The following is a 27,235-nucleotide window of genomic DNA, read 5'->3' on the forward strand; positions in this document are numbered from 1 at the left end:
TTGAAAGTCACACCCTCCGGGGTGTATTATTTAGCATCGAAATCCAAAGCATGAACATTCAACACTCTTTTTTACAAGAAATGAGGCACAAGAGACAAACCAATTTTGCCGAGACTTGGCATAACAAGAGATCTTGATTAGGATGCCAGGCCATGATAAAAACAAGGGCAACAGACACATCCCAAGTAGATGACTAACGTTGTGTAGGCAAACGAGAAAGACAGGAACTGCGTAGAAGTCGACATACTAAAGGATGTTGGCCTGCGGGACTTCCCTCAAACCACAGTGGGTTGAAGATATAGCCGACCTGTATAAATTGATCGTCTGGTAAGCCCTGCCAGCTTCAAATAGAGAAGTCCGGAATTCTGCTGTCACAGGAGCTGAAACAGGATCCATGTCCCTTGCCAGGCACCAACCAGCCCAAGTTGGCCAAGTTGACCCATATGATTGTCTAGTTCCGGGAGCCCATGCATCTGCCAACAATTGTCAAGTAGTCTCCGAAACTCCATGGACTTCCCAGGGTCCCCTGAAATCCCCCATGCAATAAGGAGGGATCCTTCCACCAATAGAGGGTGACAACCTCCCACCAGGTCATGAAACAGGCCAGGGAAAAATGGCAACAACCTGGGGCAGTCCACCGACCTCTCCATAAATTGAGGGAACCATGACTGCATCCCCCAAAAAAGGAGTCACCAGCACCAGTTCGGCTTGTTGGCAGTGAACTTGAATGAGTGGGCATGGAATCATGGAGAACGGGGGGGTGGAGAACGCGAACAGAAGATCCCCCATGCCAGTCCTGTAGGAAAGCGTTCACGGCCTCTGCCATTGGATCTGGTCTCTAACTGAAAAACTGTGGTAGTTGGGCAAGGAGACGAAGAGGTCCATAACGAAAGGACCCCAGAAAAATAATACAGTTGAGAACACCTCTGCATCAAGTTTCCAGTCGCTTTTGTCCGAAAGATAGCGTGAATTCCAATCAGCCTGGACATTGTGTAGGCCTGGTAAATATTCTGCTTGGACCACCAAGTTCTGAGCCAGACAGAACAACCAAAATAATTTCGCCGATCTGGCCAGGAATGCCAACTGGGTGCCGCCCATGTGGTTGACCGATCTCACAGCGGAGATTGTTGTCTATGGGGAGATGAATGCACGCATAGACCCAGTCCCTCGCAAAGCTCCGGATCGCGAACTAACCAGACAGATGTACCCTGTTCTCAAGGTATCGGGCCACATAGTCCGCTGGGAGCCACTCAGCGCGGAAAGGCTCTTGCGTGTTAGAGACACACTTTCTGGGGCGACTGAAGTTACGCCAGATATAGGGGTTCTGGCGGCAGAGGGGGAGGTATGCTCCATCGTTGGGTGTACATGGTCGTGGGGCCAGTAAATTGTGCGGCCTGGGAGTTTGAGATTGGGCTGATGACATGGCTGCCGTAACTGAGCGCTGAAACCTGCTCTCCCACGTCTGGTCCACCAATAGTGGAGCCCAAGATAGCGGGTGTCTCTCCCCTGGTGGGTGGGGTATCCATCTGTCCAGGGATAGGTGAACTGGTAGGCACCCTAGGCTTGGGCATCATTCAATAACCCACACAATAAAGTAATAAATATTTAATAATAAAGGCACTAAATAGCTGCAAAGTAATTGGCACAGTAAGGGTAAATCACCCAAACTAAGCAAACCAGGGAAAGGTAAATGGGAAAGATCTCACCAGGGCCGAGACCAGCGAGGCGAAACAAAGGAGGGGGAGGAGAGAAGAGCCGGAAGGAAAAACAGTCCCCAAAGCTCGCGAGACTCGCGGGCGGCAGAAAAACTACCGAACAGGCGTGTTTGGCTTGCGAACAATGTGCGGGACGAAAAGTCCAGTAAAGTCAAAACAGTTGAATGCTAACTCTCTAATGCGGCCACAGACCAAGGGCCTTACGTTTGTATAAGAAGAAACTGGCAAACGCCAGCCCCACACTGGACGAACTGGGCCGCACAGGGATGCGGGAAATGGTGTCAAAACGGCCCGGGACCCCAGGGAGCCCCAAAATAGAGGGTAAACAAGGAGAACACAGAGAAAACGGGTAAAATTAGAAATCAACCAGAAGCCTTAAAGGATCACTATAGTGTCAGGAAAACAAAGCAGTTTTCCTGACCCTATGTAATCCTTGGGGGACCCTCACCCTCAGGGTCCTCCTCCCTTGGTGCTGAAGGGGTTAAAACCCTTCAGCCCCTTACCTTTATCCAGCGCCTCTCCTCCCCTGCCGACGTCAGTTCCCAGTGGAGCGGAATGCACATGCGGGGCAAGTGCCGCGTGCGCATTCAAATGGTTATAGGAAAGCATTTCTCAATGCTTTCCTATGGACATCTGCGCGATGGATGCGAAATTCACTGTCCGGAAGATGTTAACTGAAGGGTTAAAACCTGAGGGACCTGGCACCCAGACCACTTCATTGAGCTGAAGTGGTCTGGGTGACTATTTAGTGTCCCTTTTTTTAAGCAGGGGTTAAGGGCATAGAGAAAATGAAAGTCAGGATAGGAGGGTAACAAAGGACCTCCCCAACAGTACTGGGGGGGGGGGGGGGGGGAGCCTTTAGCTGGTCTGGGACACTGCATCACCATAAACATAACTGAAAATACATGCAGAATCATAGCAAAATGGTAATAACCACAATAAATTGACAAACCCACAGACCAGAGAAAATTGGGTACCTATCTGACTGTGGAGCAGCAAAGAAAGAGGAAGGTCTTAGGGTGGTACCTGCTATTGCTGGGAGTGGCCTATGTTACGATGACTACATTTAAAAAAAAAAAAAAAAATTGTCTTGTATTCTTTGCTGCTATTGGTGCACAGTAAAGAAAGGATATGCAATAGGATCCTCCATGTCTTGCCATTAAATTGGATGATGAGTGCTGTGTGCAGTGACCTCTGTCATCCGGGGTGGACTGCTCCTCCTCGTAATGTACTACTGGCTAGTCACTGTACTATACAATCACCATGCTCTAAGGGACTTGATAAGCAACTTTAGCTTAAAGGGACACTGTAGGTACTCAGACTACTGAGCTCATTGAAGTGGTCTGGGTGCTGTATGCCTTTTGCACTTAGTGCTGCAATGTAAAACATTGCAATGTTTACATTGCAGCTCTAAGTCTACCCTCTGTGTCTACCAGACAGCCACTAGAGGGCTTCCGGAATTCAAACGGACTTTAGATCTGTTATCTGATGCTGGACGTCCTCACGCTCTGCATGAGGACCTCCAGCATCAGATTTTTTTTTTCTCCACAGGAAACCATTGAATGCCTTCCTATGGGGAAACCCTAATGCGAGCATGGGCGGGGCCTGACCCAGCGCCGAGGGACATCGGTGCTGGGTTTTAACGTCTGTTTTCCTGGCACTATAGGATTCCTTTAAATGGTTGTGGTGTATTAATCATGCTCCTGCAATCTAACTGCTCAATTCTCTGCCATTTAAGAGTTATATCACTTTGTTTATGAAGCCCTAACCACACCTCCTTGCATGTGACTTACACTGCCTTCCTAACTCTACCTGTAAAAAGTCATCTAACGTTTACACTTCCGTTTATTGCAAACTCTATTTAGTTTAGAATTTCTTATCTTCTGCTCTTTAATAGCTTGCTAGACTCTGCACCATATTCCTGTGTGTAATTAAAGTTCAATTTAGAGAGCAGGAGATACTTAAAGTACATCTGGTTGAAAATGAAACTGTTTTGTGTCCGTCACAGCCAGGGGAGATGTAGCTAGGGCCAGATGGACATAACAAATGTGATTTAACCCTTAAATGGCAATGAACTGAACAGTGAAACCTCAGGGGCATGCTCTGCACACACAAACTGCTTCATTAAGCTAAAGTTGTTTTGGTGACACTAGTGTCCCTTTCTCATTTTATTGCACAGTCTGTTTAACTTAGAAATTCTTAGCTCATGCTCTGTTTGTAGCCTGCTAGAGCCTGTAGGGGCATTCTATATGTAATTAAAGTTCAATTAGCAGATCAGGAGATGAGCACTTCTAAAATAAAGACATTGTGCTGTCACAACTGCTTGAAAAGGAAACTATTTTTGTAATGTTGGCTGTGTGAGTGACCGCCAAGAGAGGTGTTGCTAGAAATGCATTAACAGAAACAAAAGTGATTTAACTCCTAATTATCAGAGAATTGAGCAGCAAGACTGCAGGAGCATGATTTATATACCAAAACTGCTTACGTAATTCCATATAAATTATCCCTTGTTACAGTTTTGTACAGTTTGGTCCCCGTGGTTTTTATAAAGTGAATAAAAAAAGATTAGTTTTTATTGCATTTGTGCTGAAGCATGGGGTGCCAACTTCACACAGCACTTTTTGCATCATGGAACAGCAAGATGCCTGTAGCCTACACAGTTATTCACTAACCACTGTATTGCAGCCTTTACAATGGCTAATTTAGAGATGGACCACTTATTCTGTCCCCAGCTAACAAATGTTTTCTGTTGGTAAAATTGTGCATTATTTAATGTATCATCAAGAAGAAACATGGCAGATTAGCAATTGCTTACAATAATGTGACATCTAAGTCAGGATGGCCGAGCGGTCTAAGGCGCTGCGTTCAGGTCGCAGTCTCCTCTGGAGGCGTGGGTTCGAATCCCACTTCTGACAAACTTTTTTTTTTTTTTTTTTTTTTTTTTGTCACGTGATGCGGAAGCTCTATAGGAAAGCATTGCTTTAATAATATTCTCAGGGCAAGTTTAAATAATGCACTCACTGTGCACGTGCATTTGGGTCCCCCAATGCTCCTCTGTTTGTCGTCTGTATTCCCATGAAATGCAGTAATTGGAGTTTTGGATTTCCCGAGAAATTCCGAAAAATATCATATGGGGAAGTAATGTTTCGGAGCTTATTTATTTTTTAAATTTTTATTTTTATTTCAATCCGCTTCAAATAAGGAATTTGGCCGATTACTAGAGATTGTTACTTTCATTACCCTGCATTATTTTACTATGCACTTTTGTGTTTCATAAACTGGAGATTTGTTTTGGGATTGGGATATTCTACGAATTCTGAGCAATAATGTAACCGAATCGTGACCCAACTGAATTGTGCAATGGATGAGCATGTTGAATTGATGCATAATTTTGCCATCTCTGCACCAAAAAAAATAAAAAAAAAAATAAATAAAAAAAAAAATAGATGATTCATATGAAAAAAGATGATTGATGGCTAGGGTGAGAGAGGGAGCAGCTCCTCATAAAATATACATTTGTATATTTTTCAGTACACTGATGTCTGTGTTTTCACTGCCTTTTAGTTTGTCTGACTTTGTTTTCCAAAATGTTTTTTTTTTTTTTTTTTTTTAACAAAATATGATCCAAACTGCAAAATTCTGCTGTCAAAATGTTTTTGAAACTTTTCCAATTGTGATAAAGTTTTCCCTTATAGCCTGTCTCACTAAAGCCACTTTTCTCAGAATATGGAAATACATTCTTTAAAGAATTACTCCTATTAATGTGTGTGGTGTGCAATTATTATTTTTTTTTTTTTTTTTTTTTTTTTTAGATGGTGGAATTGAGATCTTTGTGGAAGGATCAGACCAGTGTGGTGTTTTTCCTGCGACGGTTTGGTTGCCAGATTTGCCGCTGGATTGCCAAAGAGGTTTCCAAGCTGAATGAATCATTCACATCCCACCAGATCCGTCTTATTGGAGTTGGACCAGAAGATGTTGGGTTGAAGGAGTTCTTGGATGGAAATTTTTTTAGTGGTGGTGAGTACATACTTAAAAGGAAAGTTCTCTTATATGAGTTTAATAGCTCCTGTGCCTGCTGAATTAAAAAGGCTCTATTCACAAAAACAAAATGCTATTCAATGCTTTATACAAAGCAGTATAAAAGACTCCAGAGAGAGAAGTAATAGATGTGTTCTCATACATTTCACCCTTTTATACACAATTGGATAATTCTATGGTTAAAATTCCAATTTAGCAATATTCACTGTATGCAGCTGTAGCATATGCATTTTAGAAGAAACAAAGTCATGGGATGTGGTAAGTTTCCTCTGCATGTATCTGTTGATCTGACATTTGCTTTAGGTCTGCTGAGACTTCACCTAGGACAACATGTTTGAGCATATTTATCAAAGAGATCTATTAAAAAAATAATAATCAGTTTTCTTCATAGTAACAATCCTCTCGTCTGCGAAAAAGTGGTGCATTTTTAAACAAGTTATGGTTCAGGTGCAAAAAAAAAGCATTGTCATTTATTTTGCCAAAAATATTCACTGAAAATTAGATCAAAAAAGTTTTGGCAACACTGACTTCCTAGTGATTCATTACACTAGGTCTCTCATCTTCCCCCTCTCATCTTGAAGGCGTGCATCATAGGTGGGAGTACGAACAGAGGATAGACTTAGTTCTGCAGCAGAGTGTAGGGGCATATACGGGACATACTTGTGTATTGGGAAGGACAGATAGGTTGGAGCAGTATTGTGTAGAAATTTGTAAGCAAGAACCAGAATTTTAAATTTGGCCCTATATCGTACTGGAAACCAATGCGGGGACTGAAAGAAGAGGGTGGTTGGTGAACCGGAAGATGGGCCTCTGTGCTGCGTTCATTATAAACTGTAACTGGGCTCGTTGGGAGCATGTAAGACCACTGAGGTGCAGATTGCAGTAGGAAAGGTTAGAGAGGATAGCGGCATGGACCAGCACCTTGGCTGCATCTGATGTTAAATAGGGGAAGATGCACGCTTTGTTTTTGAGATGGAAGCTGTAGGATTTGGCGATTTGACAGGACATGAGGCGTGAAGGAGAGGTCGGAGTGAAAGAAAACACCTAGGCTGAGAGATGGAGCTGATGGTAGCGCGGTTAACAGAAATGGGAGTAGCAAAACTTGAGGGAACCAGAAGTTCTGTTTTGGACAGGTTGAGTTTAAGGAAGTGAGCAGCCATCCAGTTAGCAATAGCTGAGAGGCAGTCAGAGACACGAGTCAAGAGGAGCGGTGAGAAATCAGTAGACAGATTTGCGTGACATCCACATCGGTATGAACTTGGAAGCCAAAGGAGCTGATGAGTTTATCAGGGGAGGCAGTATAGATCGAGAACAGTAAGGAAACCAAGGACTTCATGCCTGCATAGAGAGCTGCTGTCCCTTTCCCTCTCTTTTTTTTTTTTCTTAAAGATTCTTTATTTTTCATTTTTCAAAGTGAGAAAAAGAAACATTTTCACAGAAGAGAAAAAAGTAAGGTTAGGGGTATGGTTACAACAATATGGCATTACAATAGTTCAGTTAGGTGTGGGCGTGGCACATTCGAGTATGAAGGTGGTTATTTGGGTTGTGCTCTTGGGTTATGACCTGGTCGCTAGTGAAGCCTCTCGGGTCGTTCTTTTGTTATGGGTGCGATTGGTTGGGTTGTTGCCTGGGTAAGGTACTTTTTTTTGGTCATGTGAGCAGATGGTTGTGCTTGTTTGGTGGCCATTGGTCGTGATAGTAGTGGCGGTGGTCTTGTGCCTGGGGGGGTTAGGTGGTGGTTTGTTATCATTGGCTGTCAGCCGTTGGAGGGTTGGGGAGGGAGGGGGGGGGTGGTGTGTGGGTGGCGGGGTATGGGGGTTTATTGCTGCCCTCCCGGGGTCCCCCCCGGACCCCGTTGGATGTGTTGAGTGGGTAGTGGGTTGTATGTTGGTGTTGTTGTTGCACGTGTTGGGGTTTGTCGGTGTGGGTGTATTGAGGATGGGTTTACCATGGTGTGGGGATATGGTTCTCCAGCCATGGGTCCCAGATTTTGTGAAAGGATTTTGGGGAGTCATGTATCAGTGCCGTTATTCTGTCCATGTCTATGCTGTCTGTTATTTTGTGGAGGATGGGATTGTGGGATGGTATGTGGGGGGTGAGCCACGTTTCGGCTATTGCTCTTCGAGTGGCTAGAGTTATTCTGGCTATTAGTTTGTTTTCGCTGCGGGTGAAGGGGTCTATAGGTTTGGATAGTAGGAGTGCCCACGGGTCAAGGGGCATTGGTCTACTGAGGATTTTTGTTAAGAGGTTTGCGATGGATTTCCATAGGGGGACGAGCTTGGGACATGTCCACCAGCAGTGAAGGAAGGTGCCGGTGCCTCCGCACATTTTCCAGCAGAGGTTTGTTGTGGACCGTTTCATGGCCATCAAGCGTTGGGGTGTGAGGTACCACCTGAAGAGCATTTTCTAGGCCTGCTCTTTGTGGGTGACGCAGATTGTGATTGATTTAGTGGCCGCCCATATGTCTGCCCATTCTGTGGGGTCTTTTAGGGGGCCTAGATCTTTTTCCCATGCTGCGATGTATGGTAGTGTTACCTGTGAGTGGTGGGTTGTTAGCGTGAGGTACAGGTCTGATATTTGGCTTTTTCGGGATGGTGAGTGAAGGCTTTTTTTTTCGAATTCGGTAAGGGTTGACGTGGCGGCAAGTCTGATTTCGTCTGTGGTTGCAAAGCTGCGGAGTTGTAGAAATCGGAAGTGATCGAACGTTGTCAGGGTGTCGGAGTTGGGTATGTCTGTGAATTGTAGGAGTTTGCCGTCGGGGTAGAGATGTCTTATTCTGCTGATGTCTCTTTCTTCAAAGTGGGCGTAGTGTTGTGGTGTTAGGCCTGGTGGGAACATCTTGTTGCGTAGTATTGGAGTGAGGGGTGATATGCCAGCGGATAGGTCAAATTTTTCTCTGAGGCGGTCCCAGAGGTCAAGCGAGTAGGTGATTGCTGGGGAAGTGGGGGGGGGGGTATCGGTCTGTGTTGTCTTGGGAGCCACATGTATTGGGAAGGGTGGTCGTGTCCAAAGATTAGGTGTTCGAGGTCTACCCATCGTTTGTGGGTTGGTGGGAGGTGCCAGTGCTGTATTTGTGTCAGGTGTGCTGCATGTAGGTAGTGTGTTAAGTTGGGAAGGCCTAGCCCACCCGATGGTGTGGGGACATATTAGGTAGTTCGGCGGACCCTAGGTTTCCTTCCATTCCATATAAAGTGGTCTATTGCTGTTTGTAGGTGTTTGAGATAGTTTTTTTTTTTTTACATGGGATGGGTAGTGCTTGGAACGCGTAGAGGAATTTGGGTAAGAGGTTCATTTTTATAGAGGTGATTCTACCTAGCCATGAGATGTTCATGGGTTTCCAGCGTTGAAGGTCCGCCTGCGCTTTGCGGAAGAGAGGGGAGTAGTTAGTGGTGTATAGAGTGGTGGTGTCGTTGGTGAGTTGTATCCCTAAGTAGGAGATTGCTGTTGGGCAGATACGGAATGGGAATTTGCTTTTTAGGGTCTGGAGTGTGTCGTCCGTAAGGTTGAGTGGAAGTAGTTCGGATTTGGTGGCATTGAGTTGATAGCCCGAGATTTCGGAATATGTTTGTAGTGTCGATAGTAGTGCGGGTAGGGATGAGCAGGGGTTGGTCAGTGTCAGAAGGACGTCGTCTGCCTGTGGTTGGCTAACCATATCAGGTCTATGATTCGTCTCGTGTTGTCCTGTGCTTGTCTCAGTGGTATGAAGCTGACCTGATCTGGGTTGATTAGTTTGTTTAGGAGGGGATTTATTCTGTTTGTCATTACTTTAGTCAGTATTTTGAGGTCTTGGTTTAGAAGGGAAATGGGGCGGAAGTGTCCCGGTTCATCGTGTGGTTTGCCTGGTTTAGGTATCAGGGTTATGTTTGCTTGTGTCATGTCTTGGGGTAAAGGGTCTCCTTTGAGCATAGCGTTAAAGACCTTGCAGAGCTTGGGGATTAGGAGGTCACTAAAGGTTTTGTAGTATAGGGCTGTTAGGCCGTCTGGGCCTGTGCTTTTATTAGGTTTTAGGGTCTTGATTGCTGCTAGTAGTTCTTCTGGTGTGATGTCTGCTGCTATGTGGGTTCTGGCTTCGTCGGTAAGGGATGGCAGGGAGAGCCTTTGGAGGAAGGTGTCTGTCCGGGAGAGGGTGAGGTTAGAGGGAGGGTCCGGGGAGTGGTTGTAAAGGGTTGTGAAGTACTTTTGAAAGGTTTCGCCAATCTCGTGTGGAATGTCAGTGAGTGTTCCGTCGGGGGTGCGTATTTTAGTGATTCGTTTCGTCTCTGTGAGAGTCCTGAGTCTTTTGGCTAGCATGGAGTCTGCCTTGTTTCCTTTCTCGTAATATTTTTGTTTCGTCCAAGCTAGTGCTTTGGTAGTGGCTGTTAGGGAGAGACTCTTGAGTAGGGCTCTAGTTGTTGTGAGTTGCTCGAGGTAAGAGGGGTTCGGGTCTTGTTTGTGTAGTGTTTCTAGGCGGTCTAGGTCGGTCAGGGTGTCTATTATTTGTTGGTTATATTGTTTTTTGCGTGCTGTTGCTATGGCTATTAGTTTGCCTCTTATGACGGGTTTATGTGCTGCCCATAGCGTGATCGGGGATGAAACTGACTGGTCGTTGAGGGTGAAGTATTCTGCGATTTCTTTGGCGAGAGTTGCGGTTGTTTGTCGTGGAGAAGTTGTGGGTTTAGTTTCCATGTCCAAGGTCTGGTCATATGGGGGATTGTGAGTGTTAGTGATATGTCCGCATGGTCTGACCATGTGATATTACCTATAGAGGTTTGTGTGATTCGAGGGGTGAGGCCTGGAGAGATTAAGAAATAATCTATGCGGGAGTAGGTGTGGTGGGGGTGGGAGTAGAATGTGTAATCACGGTCCGAGGGGTGTTGGGCTCTCCATATGTCAAGGAGGTTGTTCGTGTTTAGAAAATGTGAGAAGAGTGTGTCGTTGGGGGAGGTTCTCGGTTCACTCTGGTGTTTGGTGGTCCGATCTAAGGCTGGTGTGTGGGCTGCATTGCAGTCTCCTCCAATGATGGTGAATGTGGATTTGTGCGTCGCTATGTGCGCTGAGAATGAGGGCCAGAACGCTGGATCTGGGGATGTGGGGGCATATACGGAGGTGATAGTGTAAGTAGTAGGGCCGATTTTACCCGTGATCGTCAGGTATCGAAGGCTTGTATGTCTGAGAGGGGGCAGGAAGTTTTGAGTACTATTGCTATGCCTTTGGTTTTTGCTTCTGGCGAGTTGGCCAGGAAGGTTCGGTTGTAGTGTTTGTTTTTGAGGGGAAAGTGTTTGTGGGGGGTGAAGTGGGTTTCTTGGATTAAGAGGACATCTGCGTGCTGTGCATGAGCCCATCTTAATAGGGAGTGTCGTTTTTTTGGGTTGTTTAAGCCTTTTGCATTAATGGATACGCAGTGTAGTTTGAGGGGCATCCCTGGGCGTGGGGGGCTTGGTGGAGTTTTGTTTGTTTAGTGGTGTAGACTCTGGGGTCGTGATCTGGACTCTGGGGGGGGGGGTCCCAGAGGGCAGCAGGGGGGTAGTCTTGGAGTGGGTAGGGGAGGTAGGTGCTGGGCTTATATCTAGTGCCAGCAAGGGTGTTCTGAGTTACCGGTAGCCTCTCTAGCCTGTGTCACCAGGCAAGGGTGGCAGGTATCAGGGTGTGTGGGGAGAAGTGGCCTTTTTGCCAGAGAGAGGGAGGCAGGTATGTGATGTGTTTTGGCGGGAGTCGCTAAGAATCAGACCTAGGATGAAGAGGAGTGTGTGGGATGAACTGGTCACCATACTATTCGTTTTTGGTTTGGTAATAGGGTGGGTGGAGAGGGCAGCCACGGTTCGGGCCCTGGGAGGGTATCTTTAGCGGAACAGTGAGAACTGGTAACTTATGTACATGGTTAGGTGTGGCGGGTCGCGCCGGGCTTCAGGCCATTTCAATGGGTTATGTCCACTTAATGTGGGTGCTTTTCGGGTGTGAGTTCGTGCTGGATATCTTTGTCATGGGCTCGTCCAGTGGGGCGGGGGGGCCCGCGCCTGCCCCTCACAGGCTGGGGGGTGGCATGTTTTCCACGGCGGGGTCCTCGCGGACTGTTGCATGTGGGTATTGTGGCCTTTGGGACCCAGGAGGGCATTGTGTTTAGGTTCATTGGTTGTGTGGAGTTTGCAGTTGGTACATGACATTGCATTACAGGTCAGCGTGACATTCCCGTTCTTCCCTCCCGCTTCCTGGCCTGTCGCTTCCCACCGCCCCCCCCCGACCTCAATGAGGGGGGGGGGGGGAGCACGAGGGTCCAGCAACAGTCCCTCCCCCGCCCAACAATGGTCCTCCCTTTATCTCATATTTGCTTTAACCTTTCTCTTTAGTCGACATTTATGTTGACCCAAGCCCGTCAAGTCCAATCTAGGTGCCGCCCCAGTGTTTTCCTGAGTGGCCGTCGCGGCCCCCCGCCCCCCCAACCCCCGCCCCCCCAAGCCAGGGCCCCAAGCATTTCTATTGCACACATTTGCCCGAAATTTCCCCCCCCGCACCCCCTTTCAGGCATTTACCCAGTAGGGCCGTCACGGTCTCCCGTCCCCCCGGCCCTGCCGATAAGTGGAGAGGGAAGGCCGCAAGGGCCCCAGACAGCCCCCCCATCCCAAGGGCCCCTAGCGTTGCCCATAGGGCTTTTGTTGCTATAGTGGGGTAACTCTCAAAAGTCTTACGACAAGTCCACGGTGATTGTAGATTCTCAGTGTGGGAGTCGGCGTTCTCTGCTTGGCTGTGGGCATTTTCGATCGTAAGAAGTGCTAGTGTCAGTGTTCTTGTAGTGAAGTACCATTTCGTTGCTCTTAAACAGTTCAGGTGGTACGGCCTTGCTTGCCGTCAGATAGATGTGTTGTTTGCTCTGAGCTGTCTTGGGCGCCGGGATGTCGGGTCGTAGGGATGCTCTCAGTTCGAGTGTCTGTTCAGCAGGTTGGGCTGGTCGTTTGTTCTGTTGCTTTGGGTTTGTGTTGCGAGTCCAATGTTGTAAGCACGGGGCGGGCAAGGTGTGCAGGCCTGTTCAGTTCCCGGGCAGCCCGGTCCCCAAGTCTTTAGGGGGGGTGCAGTGCGGGCAGGGTTTAGGTGATTCCCAGGCCCGAACGTCTCGGCCATTTAAACATATGGGGACCGGGACGGGTGCTGTCTTCGTTGAAGGTCGCGATTTCTTTGGGGTGGTTGGTGCTCGGGTCTCCATGATGGAGCCGGGTGCTGATCTGCTGCGGTGACATCCATGTTGACGTCTCGGATGCCCAGCTGCTCCGCCAGGTCTTGGGCCTCGGATGGTTTGCGCAGTATATAGGTGCGGTTATCGTGGCGTACCATTAATTTGAAAGGATGGCCCCATGAGTATCTAATCCGTCTGGTTTGTAGAGCTTGGGTTAGGGGCCGCAGTTCGCGCCGTTTGCGAAGGGTTGTTCGTGCGAGGTCGTGGTATAATTGGACCGCGTGGCCTTCAATTTGCAACGGCGTCTCTCTTGTCGCTCGCATGATTGCTTCCTTGACGTGGAAGTAGTGGCAGCGTATAATGATGTCTCGGGGTTGTGCGGGGTTTGTGGATGGTGGGCGGAGGGCTCTGTGGGCCCTGTCCAGGAGGAGGTCGGCTGGCGGGGCGTCTGGAAGCAGGCTGCTGAGCGCTTCATGGAGGATGGTGGTGAGTGTCTCCGGGTTGGAGGATTCCGGCAGTCCCCTGATGCGGATATTGTTCCGTCTGGACCTGTTATTTAGGTCCTCCTGCGTTTCTTCAAGAGATGCTAGCTGTTCTTTAATTTCTTTCAGCTCCATGTCGTGGGTTGAGGTAGTGGTAGCCATGTCGTCCATTTTGTTTTCTAGCTCGCGTGTGCGCTTGCCGAGGTCCGACAGGCCCTCTTTAAGTGGGGCTAGATGTTTGGTAAGTTCAGATGCTACCAGTGATTTCATTTCTAGCAGGAGTTCTTGAAGGTCTTTTTTGGTTAGGGGTGCAGGGTCTTTTCTGTGGGTGGTTGTGCTGGCGTCTGAATCTGAGTCCGAGGCCTGTTGCTCCTCTGCAGCCTGCGTGGTATCTTTGTCCGCCCTGACTTTAAAGATCGGGGCCACGGCCGCGCCCAATTTGGATTTTCTACCTCCACCCATCCCGGTTAGTTGTAGTGGGGTTCGGGGGTATGGTACGAGGTCTGTGGCGTGGTGGTGAGCTGATCCGCCGCTGTTATTAGCTTTTATATTTTCTGCCGTCTCGGAGACTCTCTAGTGTGCGGCCATCTTCGTCTGCGGTCAGGCTCCGCCCCGTCCCTTTCCCTCTCTTAACCCACAGCTGCATATACAGACACAAACACTGCGCTGTGTAGAATACCAATACACCCAATAAAGAGATGCATATGTTTATTGCAATGGCGCAGCAAGCTTTCCTATGGAGGATTTGAAGATGCTGGATGCACAGAGCGGGCTTTGTTTCACGGAATCAAAGTCCAAGAAACCGCAGGAAGATCCTCTAGTGTCTGTCTGGTAGACAACCAATAGACAATCTTGACTCTGTAATGCAAACCTTGTGGTTTCTCTAAAACTATGCACCCAGACTACTTAAGATGAAGTGATATGGATGCCAATAATGTCCCTTTAATTTTCTATTCTTGTTGAGCCTATACTTTGACAGAAATTCTAGTCAGTCACATCCTGGCATAATATACAGTTATTGTAATGTTTGTAGATCCAGGAGCGTGAATTCCTGTAGATGACACCACTCACCTTATCTGTGTTTGCCTCTGATTAGACTGGTTTTATCCATTGTAATTTTTCATGTATTATTGACTTACATTCCTTTCTTCCTTTGATTTTATTTAGTGTGAGGTCTCATCGACTGGTATGTTTACACTACAGCAGGTTTTGATCAAACACCATTGTTTAAGAATATTCTTTGGCTGATTTTTGTTGACCCAGTATCATTGATTCAGGAGGTCAGATTAGAGTTTATGGTCATCTGTATACATACATACATGTAAAAACAGAAATTTATAGGCGCTCACTATAACGTGATAAATCAGTGGGGGCTGCTGTATACAATACAAGGATTTTCAAACCTTGTGTATTAGTGAAACAGAAAATAGAATATAGCGTATACTGCGCCCAAAAATAATACGTACATACACCTCAGGAAGGGAGAGTTGGTAAATAACTCAAAGTAAGAAAACAGAAAAAACAATGATAGTGCAATACAGTATTATAAAGTGCAAAGTCTTTGCTAAATAGCTGTAGGAAAACCACTCACATAGGGTACAGCTATGTAAGAGCTCTGCTTTATTCCGCGTGGACGGTACAATCCCCGTCTAAGGATACAGGATGGTAAAGATGGTACTGATCCTCCAGATGTGAGTGTAAATATAAAAGTGAGAGAGAAAAACACTCTGATAGTGTAGTAAGTACTATAAACTAGGATGATTAAAGAAAGTATTGTACTTACAATTGGAGAGCAAAACCTGCTCTAGTAATCACAGCATGGGTGGCACTATCCCCACCTAAGGATATGGTGGCAACAGGTAGCAAACAGGGTGTAGAGTGTAGGGTAAAATAATAAAAAAAAAATATATAAGTAGAATAAAATTGACTATTTATTATTACAAATATAGCATATAAATATATGTAGGTACAAATGTCCAAAAAATGTCTGACTTAACGCGTTTCGCCTCTCCAGAGGCTTTATCAAAAGTGTGGGGTGGTTTCCTCAGTGTCCTGTATAAATATGAGAAAGTTGATTGCAGAACGCTACCTGGTGGGTGATCCTTCCGGTTCCGTAGCGCATACCGGAAATGATGCGGCAAAAATAACGGTCGGCAAGTTCCGGCCGCGATCTGCGTTCCACCGAGGGTCGCACGTGTCATACCCGGAAGTGACGCGGCATGGCCCGAATCTCGGCGGTCATATGTCTTTTGCTTGGAACGCACGCATCGTCAAAAATGGCGTGCGTTGTGTTCCAAGCATTGTAATCTATATAGTGAGAGGCGAAACGCGTTAAGTGGGAAATTTTTGGGACATTTGTACCTACATATATTTATGCTATATTTGTAATAATAAATAGTCAATTTTATTATATATATATATATATATATATATATATATATATATATATATATATATATATATATATATATATTATATGGCTTGGCCTGGAATTGTGGGAGGTACAACTTGCCCTATATAACGCACTACAATCCAGCTACCTGTCAGCGACGATCCCAGAAGTACTTCGTTCTACTTCCGGTTCACGTAATCCAGACGCGGCGGCAAGCGAGATAGGGTCAGCATATCGAGTTCGGGACGGTAAACGGAAGCCTAACCGCTGTACAAGGCTGTCCCACGGGTAAACAGTGAGTTACTGCACGGGCGCATCCAATGCCACGAGCAGCATTAGTTAGGGAACCCCTTCGTCCCTCAGGCTCCCCGGCAACGTGCTAGGCTCAAAGGGACCCCCCACGTACTCACAGGGGGCACGGCATATAAAGGGTGCATAATTGCTTTCATCCCGCATACCGGCTTCGTTTTACCATTCAGACGCTGCAGCACTCCTAGCTTTGCAGACACAAAAGATTTTCGATAACATATTTGTACTACCAGGGGCGAATTTACCCTCTCTGTTGCCCTAAGGCCAGTTTCTTCAATGCGTCCCAGCTTGTATACTTGCGTGCGCTCCTTGTTCGAGGTAACATCTTCCTAGTCGGGGCTGCTGTCGGCTATTCTCTTTCATAGCTTTTCCCTGCATATAGGCTGGTTTTAACTGTCAGAATGTCATTTACTCAGTATGTGGGGTTAAATATCGCCACCTTGTGGCTTTGGTCAATATATATTGGTTTCATTCATTTAAATGTTTGTATAACTTTCATTGTACCTTTTCAAATTGTACACTGTGTCAAAACTGAATTTAATTATCACATGGGTTATAAACTGACTATCATTTTAACCTGCTCCTCTTTTCACTCGCACGCCAGTATTAGACACGTCACTATTAAAATTCTGTAGTTTAATCTATTAATCGTTATATAGCTTATATTATGTTCAACTCTGTCTTATCTTTTGTTCCCGCCTGCTCGATCTCGCAAGTAATGCGGTTTACTTCGGTCACGTGTTCCTGACGTCATTTTCCCATCCGCCGGCAGTGCATTGTGTTTTCGTTTCAGGGTTAATACAGAATGAGAAGTTCACTGCACAAGGTACTGCTGGTGTTGGGTGCCTAGCGGCTCTACAAGGCTATCTCCCCGAGTAAACTGTGAGTTGATAGTCGGGTGCTTCAAACACGCCATGGGTTCCAATAACTGGGGAACCTTACGACTCTCCGGGGTCCCCAGCAACGCGTTACAAGCATATTAGCCCCCCACGTACTCACAGGGTACGCAGCGTGTAAAGGTTCCTCTTTGATAAATGCCACCTACTGGCCTCGCTTAGCCGATCATACGATTCTTTAGATTAACTCCGCTACTTACGCGCGGGCCATTTTGTGGACATCTCCCTATTTCGTACTGCATTCAGCAAATTCCTTCATAGCAATGATATTCCCCTCATTTAGGCTTGGTTCCACTTTTCGTATACCAGATAGATTGTTTTGGCTAATATTGCCACCTTGCGGTTTTACAATATTGTTGGTAACTTTCATATAAATGTATGGCAAACTTGCGTTTGTTTGCAAAGGTACCTTCATTGCTCTGTTCGTTACTTTCATATGGTTAAAACTTAATTGCGTGCTTTTACTTTGATTATTAATATGTTATACAGGTTATTACTTTTAAATTCCTTTGATTATTACTCCTTTACATGACAGCCGTTGGTGAGTAAACACATTCAGGCACATTCGTTGCACTCCGTATACATTAAAAGTTAAGTTTCATGGTATTTATACGGTTCTGGTTAAATTTAGTCTTTTTTATGGTGTGGCAATTATTGGCAACTGTATCCGCCTGACAAATTTAATTGTGGTAATGAAAGCATGCACACACGCTCTCCATGCTCTTATGTACATTTATACAGCAGCAGCTGTCTGCTGTTGATATTATCTTATAGTATATAATTGTCAAAGGTTCTTCATTTGGCCGTCAATAAGGTTTTGTACTATTGTCATCTACTGTGTTTTTTCTTAGTACAGTTATAAGTATACGCCTTTTAATATACACTAATCTGTCTGGGGAGTATGACTAAACAGCCAGCAATCGTACGGCCTACACCATTAGTTATACTCTGTCATTCGCACGTTTCCCTGTATTTATCATCATTCACATCGTCGTCTAAACTTTCATTCAATGCTATGACACTCACGTTAATCGGTTGTTATGTACCACTGCAAATTCGTGTGGTCTGGCTTTCGGTTAACTGTCGTCAGCACAGTACCATTTATGAATGTTTAGTTGTCCGTTTGCCTAAATTTCTATGCTTACTATTCCTATACATATGAGTCTTTCTTTAAAATCAGCCTTTCCATTGTATTTATGTCTAAATTAAAAAAACGAACAGCAATATCCTAATCAGGATGTTTTAGGGCAATTAAGGTCATACATTCACGGTGTATTACTTTCTTAAACCATAGCTAAGGTGTTTTTGGTATATGTAAGCATGTTAAATAAGATTATTTTACGCCCACTTCTGGCTCCTGCATCTCATGTTCCTAGTTACACTAGGCTGGTTTTAAATTAGATGTCAATTTATCTTCCCTCTGGTTAAAGTTCATACAATTACTGTCACTGATTGAAACAGTGCCTTCTTGGTTAAATACGCCACTTCATTTAAAGAGGTCTCAGTTTATCTATTATACTACATTATGCGCTCAGTTATAGTTGGCTTCTTCTAAACGCCGTAATGATTAGGGTGCCAATTAAGCTTGCCGTATTCCCATTTTTAGCATTTGCCGGGCAGCCAGTCTATCGTTGGCCGTTATAGCGTGTCGTTATACATTTTCATGAACATTTCTGATTAAGCACTAATGTGGTTACCCCAGCGCACATTACTAGTTACAGGGAGTACCGGCAGTTACATTCTTTCAACGTCTAGTGTCCGTTCACCGAAAGTCATATTTAACCATTTGTATGCTTACAGCAGCCGGTAATGGAGACGCTCTCATACAATCTTTTTAGTTTATTTTATGCAAACTGTCGTTTATTTTCAAATGAACCTTCATCGTTATGTTTCTTGTGGTATCTTATAAACTATCAAGTAGTACCACGCTGGTTTTCGCTCTGTCATAGCAGTAGTAGTTTATTCCGTTTAAACAGAGCTGATATAATCCTTCATTATTATGTTCTTTTCCTGTACTTTTGTCCTTATACATACACAAATTTAACGTGTACAATGACAGGGTCATTAATTTACTAAAGTATTTTTCCTTAAAGCAATTGTGTGTTTTTGAGTATATAAGCATGTTAAACTATGGGTAATATCATGCTCAGCTTCTTTATGGGGCATTACTTATTGCTAACTAAGCTACGCTATACAATTAAGATGACAATTAATTGTTTTATTTTCTCCAGTTATAAGATCTTCCTTCCTTCTTGGTTAAAACGCAAATGCAGCAGTTAAAGAGTTCTAGTTATCACCCTACCAGGACAAGTCAAATCTTCTCAACATTAGTCTACATATACGGGCCATGTAGGTTCATTTTTAACTACAGTATACGTTGCTCAGGACAATCAGCAGGTGCGGTAACGAATAAAACCAGGTGGGATCAGGAGTAAGTTTAAACTCTCGCCAAATTAGGTATGGTCCCGTAGGCCTCTCCGCCTATTAGTCAAAGTGGTCCCGCAAGGCATACAATCAGCCCTTCCGTTCAGAGGTTCGTGCCCAATCGGCCCAACGCATAGTTATAGCCTTGCTTCAAATCATAGTTAGGGCCTCACCCGTCACGGCCAATCGATATTACATTCTGTTACGGTCACTGAGAGGCCAACACCCCGCCACCCACCTCAGTGGCACAAAGGCCCCACGAGCCAAATCATAGGTAGAGCCTCTCATAGCCACTTGGCAAGTAGTCAGGGCGTCACCTGTCACCAACATAAGCTAGTTAATACAATTTCGCCTGTAGGCACTACTCTAGTAAGCTGGGTCACTGCAGGTCTATATGGAACTATACTAACCAAGCATCTGCTTCACTTCCTTAGCATGTCTAATGCTTCTATACTAGGAGATGTTCTGTCAGTTACTAGCACCCCTCTCAGGTCAGGCTCGGAGAGAATACAATACAAACACCGTTTGGGGTCAGTTACACACAACTGTTCTAGCGCATTTTTTCGGGTCTAAAAAAACCAAAATAACGCTGCTGATGCTCTTTTACGCTTAAATTTGCAGGAATTTTTCAAGTATCACCCTACAGCAAACCCGCAACCCAGGGCATCACAAAGCTTCTCAGAACTAATTATTATATAAGTTCTTTTTACAGCATAGTAGATTTCTCGCTCAGGCAGGCCTGTCAACTAACACAAGGAAAGCCTACTCTAGAGCTTACAAATTGTTTAAAGATTTTGTTCGTGATTAGCACATAATAAATGTTTTCTGTTGAAACTGTTGTTGCATTCACATCTTTTGCCATATTTCCCTTAAATTAGCATACAACACTATCAAACTCTACTTAACAGGCATACAACACTACGTGTTAACCAGCCATCCCAACAAAACTCCATTTCCAACGTCTTACACACTTAAAAGCATGTTAAGAGGTGTTCACAGATTATCAGCACACAATCCCATCAAAAGACTTCCCATAGACAGTAAACTATTTAAAAGTATCTCCGATATTCTCGACACAACCCCTTTTTGAACACACCACAAACCTTATTTTAAAATCAACAGCTTACTTGGCTTTCTACGGGTTTTTGAGTCCTAAAGAGTTCTGGAAAAGCAACCAATTCTAAGCTTTGCCTCCAAAATAAACATCTACACTAAGAACAAGACCACTGTATCTTATCCATTTCCCATACCAAAACAAGCCAAACAGGTCCTCCGGTAGAAATTAAATTCTATCCTACCTTTACCAAATGGTGTCCTGTACCACTTTCAGATAGGCTAGTGATGTCCCAAATCACTTCCAACCAGCCAGTCCACTGTTGGCCATTCAAGGGAAGCCCCTAACAACTAAACAAATTATGTATTACATTCGTACTCTATTACTCAGGCTTGGACATAACCCACACGCATTCACGGGTCATTCCTTTCGCATTGGTGCAGCTTCAGCTGCCTCAGGTAACCACGTACTGACACACATCATTAAAAACATGGGAAGATGGAAATCATCTGCATACAATAGGTACATTCCTAACCCTGAAAATGAAATAAGAACGTCTTTCCATAATATGTCTAAATAATGTTTGTATTTAAATAAACTTATATGTATTATCAGAAATCGCTTCTAATCATTTTTGCCCTCTTTTACAGGCCTAACCTCACGTCAGTTTCGGCACACCTCAACTGACTTGCTATTACTAATACTGCTTCTTTTTATTATCATTGCCTAACGTCCTCGTAATGTGCCGTACACAAATAGAATGCGTCGCCTGGAATTATGGGAGGTACAACTTGCCCTATATAACGCACTACAATCCAGCTACCTGTCAGCGACGATCCCGGAAGTACCCCTCCCACCGCACCCTCAATTTATTATTTCTCCTAGGTGGGCCCTCTTTTACAGGCCTAACCTCACGTCAGTTTCGGCACACCTCAACTGACTTGCTATTACTAATACTGCTTCTTTTTATTATCATTGCCTAACATCCTCATAATGTGCCGTACACAAATAATAATATAAAAAAAATTATTATTTTACCCTACACTCTACATCCTGTTTGCTACCTGGTGCCACCATATCCTTAGGTGGGGATAGTGCCACCCATGCTGTGATTACTAGAGCAGGTTTTGCTCTCCAATTGTAAGTACAATACTTTCTTTAATCATCCTAGTTTATAGTACTTACTACACTATCAGAGTGTTTTTCTCTCTCACTTTTATATTTACACTCACATCTGGAGGATCAGTACCATCTTTACCATCCTGTATCCTTAGACGGGGATTGTACCGTCCACGCGGAATAAAGCAGAGCTCTTACATAGCTGTACCCTATGTGAGTGGTTTTCCTACAGCTATTTAGCAAAGACTTTGCACTTTATAATACTGTATTGCACTATCATTGTTTTTTCTGTTTTCTTACTTTGAGTTATTTACCAACTCTCCCTTCCTGAGGTGTATGTACGTATTATTTTTGGGCGCAGTATACGCTATTTTCTGTATACATACATGTGACTGGTAGAGTGTTGAAATTTCACCCCTAAGCGCAATGTCTGATTTACCAATATGTGAGTCAAGTAATCATTTGCCGTGGCAGTGAATTTTATTGTTCCACCTTACAGTATTTCTTTAGTACCAAGTAAATGGTTTCCTGCTACTTGTTTGTGCATCCAGAAGTCCAGTGCAATTACAGGCCATTGCTTAGCATCATTTCCCCTTATTTTATGTAATTAGTCATGGTTCATAGGTCATCTGCTTTTTGCCCTGTAGATAAATCATTTACTCAATTTATGGAAGGTAAATATGCTAGTCCATTTTGACAGAGCTAGTTTTATTGCATTTTGTGTAACCTGCAGTTACCGAACGGGCTAAAAGCACACTTTCATCATTCCTTTTGCCACCTTGAAGTGTTGTAATCCTGTGTTAATTAATAACTCATTGGTAAGCATGTTATAGATTGGTTGTTACATAAAACTAATCAAATATTTTCCCATGTTGTTTCAGAGATCTATCTTGATGAAGCAAAGCAGAGTTACAGAGAGCTTGGCTTCAAAAGGTCAGTACTTCTAGAGATTATCACTGAGATGTTAGATCGAGGAGCTCAGTTTTATAATGCAAGTGGCTTTCTGATCTGAAAATATTTTACATAATTTAGTTAAAAATTTCCCAATTGGAGTCTGGGATTTTGACTTGAGCTGGTAATGTAGCAGCTGTTTGGTGTGCAGGGAAGGAATCTTGTGCTTTCTGAATCTGAGTTTGTCAGAACAGATTTACAGCTTTTCAATGCGTAATTTTTTCCGAGTAAATAAATATTGAATTGTACGAAATAACAATATGGCATAACACCACTTTGGATGCTAAATGAAACAAAACCTGTCGTAAATTTGGAAATGCACAAGTGTATGATGGAATGAGAGCTGCATATGGAACATTAAGTTATTACAAGTATGAACCCACTGTGGTGCAAACAAAGATGGGCCCCCACCCTGACGTGTGTGTGTGTTCCTTTTTTTTTTTTTTTTTTTTTTCGATCTTGTACCATAATACAAAGATAATCTCTGAAATCAGAGCCCCTATGTGAAAGAATTAAGGGGAACACCCTGTAAGAGTTGGATCTGCCCACAGGTTTTCATTAAAACTTGAATATTTTAAAGCACCAGAAATACGAAAATAAAACCGAATAATTAATTTACAGACCGCTCTGTTTTTTTTTTTCTCTTTTCTTTTTTTTTTTTTTTTTTCCCTCTTTCAATTCAAAGTCATCACTAGCAGCAGATGTGAGAGGCTTTTTCTTGTGCGTAGATAGAGTTAATCTATAGAGAAAGCTGTGATCTTGCAGGATCCTTTTGTTGTCCTCTGCGTTGTACTAACTTGGTGCCGTTCCTGGCAGAGGAAACACCAGGAGCTGAAGATGATAGAGGGAAGCTGGTGGCTACTTTCAGCTTTACTCATAAAAATAAATAAATATATATCAATATTTGGCCACTGCAGTCATCATACACGAATAAAAATATATACTTGCGCATACACACACAAAATATATATTATCCATGTTGTAACCCCTTAAGGACACATGACATGTCATGATTCCCTTTTATTCCAGAAGTTTGGTCCTTAAGGGGTTAAACTCCAACCTGATTTCCGATCTATTTACTGCAGGAGGGTGACTTAGCTGAAGTCCTGCTGTCCTCTGGCACGACTTTGTAAACACTGGTAGGAGGTGATTTGACATCACATCCTTCTAGGGCTTCCATTGAATGCAAGGGGACCTGTCAGTGCTCTCCTGTTAGGGGCCTGCTCCACAGAATATCTTATATCTGGCAATATAATGATGATGATGATACTTGTGACAGTCCAAAGCAGATAAATTATGGAAGAGATGTTATCTGGCAGGGTGACCTTAGGAGCTGAAATTGATAGGAGTAGCAAAGCTGATGCATAAGAAGGAAACTTCACAAATCCCATGCAGAGGACTTGGCTGCCATATTTGTAGCGGAAGGCACAAACCTTGGCTAATCTAGGTTAATGCTGTCCATTGAAAGCACAGTAAATAGATTAAATTGTAATATGTACTCCAAGATGAACTTGCCATCCACATATTTTTCTGACTAACCAATCCACTTTCAATGCCTCACTATATATATGTGTTGGACAATGCATATGTTGCATCTTTTTTATTTTTTGTATTTATTTTTAATGGTAATGTTACTTCTTGATTCATTGTTTTGACTTTCTAGGTATAATCCACTTTCTGTAGTTCCTGCAGCACTTGGGAAGAAGGTTCGAGATGTAGTAACAAAGGTCAGAAAATGCAAACTAAACATACATGGAAACCAGTTAATCTAGCAATAATCCTGTTTTTCAGTATGTTTCTTTATAAACTAACCAGCCAAAGCAGATCTTTCTCCCTTTTTTTTTTTTTTTTTAAATGTATTTTCACCCTTTTGCACCTCAAACTGCAGACACTGTATAATTGGCTATGGTAAAAGTAGGGGGTAGCACCTTGGTAGAAGTAGTCTCAGTGGTAGCTGAATATATGAGAGAATAAAACAAAATAAAGTGTTGTATATTCTGTATAAAATGGTTCAGAATAAGAAGTCCACTTACAGAGTGTAGAGCTTGCGAAGGACTTTTGATAAAGGCTTTGCCGAAACGCGTTAAGTCTGATTTGCACAAGTGGACTTTAGAGACAAAATTGTATTTTATTTGTTTTTATTAAGCTGCTTTAGAAAGTGTGTCCAATAAATTGTTTGCAATATTTTCCTGCATCCTTTATAAAGTGGCTCAAGACCATGTGAGTGTAACCAGCTATTTAATTAGTTACACTGTAAATTTGTACGTTATTACCCTATGCTGCAGTTTTCTCTGTTTTAATTCACAGGATTTTTTAAAGCATTTGTATACCTAAGTGTGCAATAAGGGTAATGTGCAATTTTTATTAAGAGTGCTCTCACCATTTAAAGCTTTTTCTACTATGTAGCGCCTGGGTGGTGTAATCCCTGCCTAAGGATTGCTGGTCTCTTCTTCAATAAGGTGTTTAGGTATGTAGTGACCTCAGGTAGGCAGATTAGCTCAGGATGATATGTGCCAGTGGAAAACAGAGAGCACAAATATGGCTTTGCTCAATCTACCAACTTTAATTACAGGAGGCTCCTGTAGGGTCTATGAAGTTATGAACAAAACAGGAGATAAGCAATTTAAAATTAAACAGACTGTGCTATACAGGAAGTGTAAATACTAGGTGACTCTTTACAGGAAGTGTTTAGGAAGGCTGTGTAAGTCACATGCAGGGAGGTGTAACTAGGGCTGCACAAACCTAGTGATTCAACTCTTAAATGGTAGAGCATTAAGCAGTGACTGCAGTGTCATGATCTTTACATTAAAACCATTCAATTAAGCTAAAGTTGTTATGGTGACTATTGTGTTCCTTTAAGTATTTATTTGATGTATTACAGGCGAATGCTGACGGTGTTCAAGGAAATTTTAGTGGAGATCTCCTACAGAGCGGTGGGATGCTAATTGTGAGCAAAGGTAAACTAATGCAACTGTGAGCATGCTTGTCTCTGCATTCTAACATCTCATCTGGGGTAAGCCACAGCTGGGGACAAAACGCAAGGAAATGACTCTAACAAAGCCTATGATCAGAGCTCTCACATGTACAAATTCTACCTCCTTGGAGTTTACAATTGTGTGACTAAATTGTAAAAATCATAGGCTCTTATTACTCATATTTTCTTCTTACCGTTCCACTGGTTATTTGGTATACATGTATAATATGTGGACCACAAATATTTTTTTAGGGTTTTACTTGTCCTGTCATGGGTTGCAGGTCTAATAGAGCTGCTTTGGTTGGATGGGACTTTAACTAATTACTCTGGAGGTGTATAGAATCCTTATATACCCGAGGGGAAGATATTCTTTATTGCCCTCTTTTCCCTCAACCAATATATTGCAGGTCAGTATTGAACACAGAGCTCGCAATCTCAGTTTAACCCTGATTCCATATTCCTGTGGAATGTTCTGAATATTAACCCTCACTGCGGCGTGGTTTATTTAAATAAATATATATATATATATATATATATATATATATATATATATATATATATATATATATATATATATATATATATATATATTTGGTTTTTCCTGCAAGAAAATCCAGATGGATAACTTTTTTTTCTATTGGGTTTCTCCCCCACCCCAACTTAAATACTTGTGCAAATATTGAATTGACCATTTAATATTCAATTCCTGGCAGTTGTTGAGCTTATCAATTTTGATTATTCGTTCATTTTATAACCAAAATTTGCTCGTAAATAAAGGAATTTAGTTAATCTATGAACAAATTTGGGCACTTACGAATGAATTTTTCTGTTTTTTAAAATAAACAAATATTGCAAGGAATCTTATTTTATTTGGAGTATTAATAAGAATAATGAATACTTCCACTAGTCTACTTTATTTTTTGCTACAGTATTTCCTTCTATCTTTTTATCAGTATTCAAGCAGATTTTATTAATTGTTTGACTTTTTGTGATGTTGAAAGGATGGAAACCTACTAGTCTACAGTGGTATCCCTTTAAGAGTCACTGTAAGCAGCTTAAATACCATGGATGTGTTCTGCAACAATCTCTATGTAGGTGGTATATGTCAAAGTAGCATCCACATCAATGACAGGACATAGTGCATCTTGCTGCCATCTCTTTACCAGTTGAACGATGCACCCGACCTAAAAGAGCATGATTCATCAGACCAGGCAATCTTGTTTCCTTGCTCCATGGTCCAGTTCTGATACTCACATCCTCATTGAAGGCACTTTCGGCAGTGGACAGAGGTCATCATGGGCACTCTGCTGTGTATGGGGCTGCATAGCCATAGACCGATCAAACTGCGATGCACTGTTTGTTCTTACACCTTTTCTATCATGGCCAGCATTATGTTTTTTTGTTTGTTTTTTAACAATTTGCGCATAACTGGGTCCACCCACCAAAGTTTGTTTCCAGGTAGACACCTCCCCAAAATAAAAAAATAAATAAATAAAATTAAACAAAATAAATACTGACTACACCCTCACCCAAATTATCGCAACGGAAGTTCAATAAATCAGATACCTGTAAAATAACATTTTATAACATGCCATCAGGCTTTTTTATTTGTTAAGCCCCACAAAAGAACAAATAAAAGTCCATTAATTACAAACACTATTCAAAATTTAAATCTAAAGGAATGCAACAGAGAAAAAAAAAATCACGATGCAGGTAAAAGGAATGTATCTTCACCTA

General features: G+C 43.3%; 1 protein-coding gene and 1 non-coding gene across 2 annotated transcripts in view; both read left to right on the plus strand.

Annotated features, from left to right (window-relative positions):
* The window catches only part of PRXL2B (peroxiredoxin like 2B), a 44,932-nt gene that overhangs the window by 2,154 nt on the left and 15,543 nt on the right, over positions 1 to 27,235 (plus strand). The window contains exons 2-5 of the mRNA XM_063437220.1: positions 5,528 to 5,732; positions 22,455 to 22,506; positions 24,188 to 24,251; positions 25,406 to 25,481. Of these exons, the coding sequence (XP_063293290.1) occupies positions 5,528 to 5,732; positions 22,455 to 22,506; positions 24,188 to 24,251; positions 25,406 to 25,481 (397 nt within the window). The remainder of the gene's footprint in view (positions 1 to 5,527; positions 5,733 to 22,454; positions 22,507 to 24,187; positions 24,252 to 25,405; positions 25,482 to 27,235) is intronic.
* On the plus strand, positions 4,548 to 4,630 carry TRNAL-CAG (transfer RNA leucine (anticodon CAG)). The gene has a single exon. It is a non-coding gene; the product is annotated as a tRNA-Leu (tRNA).

This window comes from Pelobates fuscus, chromosome 11 (assembly GCF_036172605.1).
Source record: "Pelobates fuscus isolate aPelFus1 chromosome 11, aPelFus1.pri, whole genome shotgun sequence".
Classification (NCBI taxonomy): domain Eukaryota; kingdom Metazoa; phylum Chordata; class Amphibia; order Anura; family Pelobatidae; genus Pelobates; species Pelobates fuscus.